We start from the raw sequence: 6000 nt of genomic DNA, 5'->3' as shown, positions 1-6000 counted from the left end.
AATCGTTTCCACAGTGGCTGTTGTGCTGGTGTTGCTCACTTAGCACGTCCCAGCTTGTGCTGCTAGACACACAGCTGAAAGCAATGCCCAATTTATGGAGCATTATTGAATGCTAAATCAAAGCCGTCGGGCGGTGGTGCATGGCGGTAAACGGGATTGGTTAAAAATTCTTGGAAAATCCTCGGGAAAACTTACACTCACGTACAGGCCCGTATGGGGAATTGGGGATGCGTGCCGCTATTAGGGCTAAGTTAGGGTCTTCAACTTCAGCGTGCATGTTTATCTTTGGGTTGACGTTTCGGACGCGAACGCGCGTTTGCCAGGGTTTTTCGGTGTTGTGGGCCTATTGGGAGTAAGGTGTAACGTTATGAGCGCGCGGCATAAATAACCCGGCTTTCTCTCTCTCTCAAAAAAAAAGAAGAAAAAAGGGTTAAAAGAAGGGCGAAGACATGCGGATGCGTAGAGACGATGCCGGTGCCGAACGGCCCGATGGGTTTGTTTATTTGTATGCCTTTGTTTACGGTTTTTAGGTAGCTGGGTTTTGTGCGTGTGTTTTTCACCGGTTGCTTCTTGATGGGGGGTGCCATAATGTAAGGTTGTCACGCTGCTTTCTGACCCGGTTCTGTCCATCACCACCACCAACTCCACACCTTCCGTGGGTTTGTTGTCCAACGCCAATTATTCAGCCGCAGCATCCAAACAGTCAGCGTATGTTTTGGGGAAAGCGCCCAAAAAAAAAAAAAGAAGAAGAGCGAGTGGGAGAAATTAGTCGTACAAATTTTCAAAAACCACAGACGACTGGTTCACTGGTGTGGATGAGGGTGAATGAGACTGGTGGCACGGTTGCACTGCTTGACGTCGCCGAATGAATTGCTGAAGTTAATAAAGGTGTTGTTCATAGATAATTAACATCCATGACGCCTGCTGACAGTCGCCTGCGGTGGTGAGGGTGTTGAAAAACCGGATTGGTAACTCAATCGGGTTCGTGGAAATGAATATGGTTGTTGTACTTGATGTTTGGTGAGGTGCAGAGTGTAGCTTATTACATTAATTTCTGTGTTCCCTCCAGACAGAGTCAGATTCGGGGTTGTTGGGGATGAAATTTGTTCGGCTTTGTAGGCGATTTGTTTGGTGCTACATGCTACATTGCGATCTGTAGCCTGGAGTTGAAGTCCTCACAATTGATATTAAAAAAAAAAGCATCCTAAACGAGGTTACTGAGACTGTTCTGGAAAAGGTTCCACACGAAGACTCTGGTGGCCGTTTACTACACATATTTTAACTTTTCGGACGAGACTTCATACATGAAATGAGTAAGGATTCGTAGGACAAGTTATCTTGACGCCAATTAGCTTCTTGGACGAGATTTATTAGACGAGGCTTCTTGGACGAGGTTTCTTGGACGAGGTTTCTTGGATGAGGTTTCTTGGATGAGGTTTCTTGGATTTGGTTTCTTGGACGAGGTTTCTTGGACGAGGTTTCTTGGACGAGGTTTCTTGGATGAGGTTTCTTGGATGAGGTTTCTTGGATTTGGTTTCTTGGACGAGGTTTCTTGGACGAGGTTTCTTGGACGAGGTTTCTTGGACGAGGTTTCTTGGACGAGGTTTCTTGGACGAGGTTTCTTGGACGAGGTTTCTTGGACGAGGTTTCTTGGACGAGGTTTCTTGGACGAGGTTTCTTGGACGAGGTTTCTTGGACGAGGTTTCTTGGACGAGGTTTCTTGGACGAGGTTTCTTGGACGAGGTTTCTTGGACGAGGTTTCTTGGACGAGGTTTCTTGGACGAGGTTTCTTGGACGAGGTTTCTTGGACGAGGTTTCTTGGACGAGGTTTCTTGGACGAGGTTTCTTGGACGAGGTTTCTTGGACGAGGTTTCTTGGACGAGGTTTCTTGGACGAGGTTTCTTGGACGAGGTTTCTTGGACGAGGTTTCTTGGACGAGGTTTCTTGGACGAGGTTTCTTGGACGAGGTTTCTTGGACGAGGTTTCTTGGACGAGGTTTCTTGGACGAGGTTTCTTGGACGAGGTTTCTTGGACGAGGTTTCTTGGACGAGGTTTCTTGGACGAGGTTTCATGGACGAGGTTTCTTGGACGAGGTTTCTTGGACGAGGTTTCTTGGACGAGGTTTCTTGGACGAGGTTTCTTGGACGAGGTTTCTTGGACGAGGCTTCTTGGGCGTGGCTTCTTGGGCATGGCTTCTTGGGCATGGCTTTTTGAACTAAGCTTCTTAGACAAGGCTACTGAGGCTTCATTGGAAGAAATTCCATAAAAAGAAAACTCTAGCAGCCACTACAACCAGACTAATTTCTAAGATAAGACCTCCTATATAATTTTCTTTCCTCCAAAATGTCCCAAACACGAAGACTCGAGTGGTCGCTCACTATAGCTATACTAGCTTTTTAAACGAGGCCTCTCAGACGAGGTCAATAAGACATTCTTGGACAAGATCCCTTCCACGAGTACTCTAGCAGTAACGTTCATTGGTCATTTACTTGATCCTTTAGTAAGCTTTCGTTCCGAGCGCTAAGAAAGGCTCATCAGCACACACCAGTGCCAAGATTGTCCAATAGAGGATTGTCTCGAATGAGGCCTACCGATCGCTAGGTTGAAGAGAGGAAAAAACAATCCCATTTCGTTTTTCCAGGACTCAAAGCCTTACAAATACTTCCTAATATCTACATAAAAGATCAAAATCGTCCAGGGAGATGTTTTAGGCATACTAATAAGCGTTTTCTGCTATGAATCTTGTAGCTTTTTTTTTTTTTTGACACGGATTGAGTCATTTTCATAGTTTATGGTGCTCTCTTACAATCTTAAGGACGTCTTTAAAACACACAGTACTTCCATAAAATCTTCCAAAGTAAAAGATATCAGTTCGGTACAATCTTTATCGGCTATCCTCACAACTAAACAAAAATCGCTTGTAAGCTGCCATCAACTACCATCGTTGCACAGTCATGACTGCTAGTTCACCACTGTCAGCAGTAATGGTCTGTGCGGCAAAATCTCGGTATATTACTTTTTGATGAGCACAAACAAACAGTTCCAGTGCGATGGAGTCGCCCGTTCGTTACCGAACCTCAGCCAGCAAATAAAAGAACCGATTGAGAAGCATTTTGCACCAGTTTTGCAATCCGGTTACCGAATGCCCGAAGATGCTTGGGCTGTGCCTTTCCGCTCGATTGGTCTCCTGCTACCATCATCAAACAGATATCGATGTTGGTAAGGTGGTGAATGCGGGTGGGGTCTATTAGTCTCGGTGCGATTAGCTAAACGATTGAATCATGACAGAGTGAGGGAGTTGCTTATGTGTGTGTGTGTGCGCGGGATTCTGGGAAGCTCGGATGAGGTCTAATTTATTTTATCAGCCGGGCAGATACCCCAAACGACACGCCATTCACGTTGGTAATTATTATTAGCATCGTAATACGCTCCGACCGAAAAACAGCTTTTACAGCACCAACCCGCCGGTCCGCAGCTAGGCAGCCGTGCAATTTTCCGATATCGATTACGCCGCTCGCTTCCATTGGACTCGGTCGCTGCTCATTAATGATGGCCTTCCCCACCACGTAACCGTAGCACTTTGTTCTTAACCACGCACATCATCGTTAATCATGTTTATCAAACAAACAACCGTAGCTTATGCGATTCGACCCAGGGGAGGAGGATGAGGTGGGAAGGGAGGGAGAGAGGGAGGGTGGGGGGGATCACTCAAACCTCACGCCTCGAACATTCTCATCTTCCGCGACCTAAGCGCTAACATCTCTTTCTGGCAACCAGCTAATCGGCTAAACAGTTTCGGAAAATATGAACACTTTGCAAATTTCCCGGCAAATTTACCCGTCCACCAGGTTCACCCAAGCGAAGAATTCTACATTCAACTTCACACTCAGCTAATCTACAAACTTCCGTGCTGGCCGAGGTGGACAGGATGAACCGGTTACCCGGCCGGTACAATTGTTACCAAGCCAATAAAGGCTTTGGCGATTTTGGAGAGGCTGAAATCGTAGCAAAAGCGAGCGAGAGAGGGAGAGAGGGAGAGAGATCCATCCCGACCGCCCGAATGTTAAATCGGGTGGAAAACGTGTTTTCCCCGTGCGCGGATAACTGTCAAAGTCAGAGCACGCGTGCGTTTCGTGTTCATCATGCCAATGCCGAGTGGTTTTAGCTGTTGTTGTTTGGTTTGAATTTTCACGTCCTTCAAATGCGTTTGTATGTTAGTTGTTGTTGTGTGGAGTTGGTAGAATAACATGCATGGACAAACCGAATAGTGGCATTAGGTTGTAATGTAATCGATTAACTGATACTAGCACGAGTCAAGGATTAGTGAGCTGTATTCGTCAAACACGGGCTGGAACATTTCAAAGGGTCCCAAGATAAAATACCCACCATATGATAGGAGCCCTTAATCCTGAATTAATGAGATATTTTAAGAATTAAAAAACCCTAAGAGGAATCCTTGTAGTAATAATTGCATCCATTTTTTTTTTCTTTTAGAACAGTTTGGACAATGACGTAGGCTCCTATTTATATTTCTGGCCTAAAAATGAAAATGCATATATTTATCATCAAAAGGTGTTTTCAAAGTATTCTTCACCACGAGCAATTTACTTTTGCATGCGCTCAAACCAATTGTCGAAGCACTTTTTCCACTCTGATTGAGATACCTCCAAAATGTGGTTTTTTAAACGCTTCAACAGCAACACATTTTTGTCTTCTGGGGACAAAAATCGCTGACTACGCATTTTTTTTCTTGATTTGCGCGAAAGAAGGAGGCATTGGGTGCCAAGTCAGGGGCTATAGGGCCATGAATTCGACGTTGTGACCGGTCAAATGAGCGATGGTTTGAGCCGATGTGTGAGAGCTCGCATTGTCATGGTGAAGAATGATCTGTCGTTCGTTTTTCGAATTACTCCAAAGACTGCTGGCAAACAAATTGTGTTTAGCATTCAGGAAACGATCATCCTACGTTCTTAAAGCGGAACAAGCGCCACATGATCAGTTTTGCCGAGGAAACAGGCAACCATTTGTTCCGAAGTGCTTCTTCCATGGATAACTTTCGTTGGATTTGGCTCGTCGATGAGTTTGATTCGACACCTGTCACGATCTTATGAACATCTTTTGAAGCACCATGATCGTATGTTTTCAACATTTCCTTGCACCAATCAACACGAGCCTTTTTTTTGAGCGATTGTCAACATGTGCGGGAATCTACGACAACCATTTTTTTTTAAGGCCAGGTGTTTGTGAGAAAATGGTGTTTATGCTGGTGGAAGGAATGCCCATTGGATCTCGAACGGCATCAATGTTCTCAGGCACAACAGACTGTTTTTGGTCGACCTTCTAGAAATTCGTCATTGAGCGAGCGTCGGCCAGGATTGAATTCATGGTGCCTCATCGCCATACAAAGATTTGAGTTCAACAAAGCAGTCTTGTTTCGAAAGTTACATGTTTTTGCAAATTTTAAGTACTGCAAGTATTATGAAAATAGCATAACGTGTGTTAATTTTTGTTGCATGTAACCATAAAATATGAAAGTAAAAAAGCTTGTTTACATATTTCAACTCTTCAACCGGCTAGTATACATTTTCCATATCATTTGCACCGGTTTCCGTAACTATTTTGGATTATTTCGCATCTATTTTTGCTGATTCGATAATGTGTTGGGAGTGTTTAGAACAATGCATATCTTTAGGCGCAGTTGTTGAATTGCAAAGTTTTGCTTTCTTTTTCTGCGTAAAATGGGGAAATTGTGTTTCAGTAATGTTGAAGTATTTAAGTAGGAGCGGCCTGGTGGTTTAGACGACAACGGCGCCGGTCTTCAAACGGCAGGACCGGGGTTCAAATCCCATCCGGACCGTCCTCCCGTAGTGAGGTCCAACTACGTGGTATCGGCAAGTCTAGAAAGCCATTTCGATGGCCGGCATGACCTTAGAGGTCGTTACGCCAAGAAGAAGAAGAATGTTTAAGTATTAAATTTTTAATTGCGCTTGCCTCAACTCA

At 44.6% G+C, this 6000-nt stretch overlaps 1 protein-coding gene across 1 annotated transcript; it reads right to left on the bottom strand.

Annotated features, from left to right (window-relative positions):
* Positions 1-1370: 1370 nt before the first annotated feature.
* Positions 1371-2204, bottom strand: LOC126563557 (keratinocyte proline-rich protein-like). The gene has a single exon (XM_050220206.1). It carries the CDS (start codon positions 2202-2204, stop codon positions 1371-1373), a length of 834 nt encoding a protein of 277 aa, XP_050076163.1.
* Between the last annotated feature and the right edge of the window lie 3796 nt (positions 2205-6000).

This window comes from Anopheles maculipalpis, chromosome X (assembly GCF_943734695.1).
Source record: "Anopheles maculipalpis chromosome X, idAnoMacuDA_375_x, whole genome shotgun sequence".
Lineage (NCBI taxonomy): Eukaryota > Metazoa > Arthropoda > Insecta > Diptera > Culicidae > Anopheles > Anopheles maculipalpis.
This window is presented reverse-complemented; position numbering and strand designations above follow the sequence as displayed.

Coding starts and splice junctions, on each gene's coding strand:
- LOC126563557 (XM_050220206.1), bottom strand. CDS start 2,204: ATGCCCAAGAAGCCATGCCCAAGAAGCCACGCCCAAGAAGCCTCGTCC.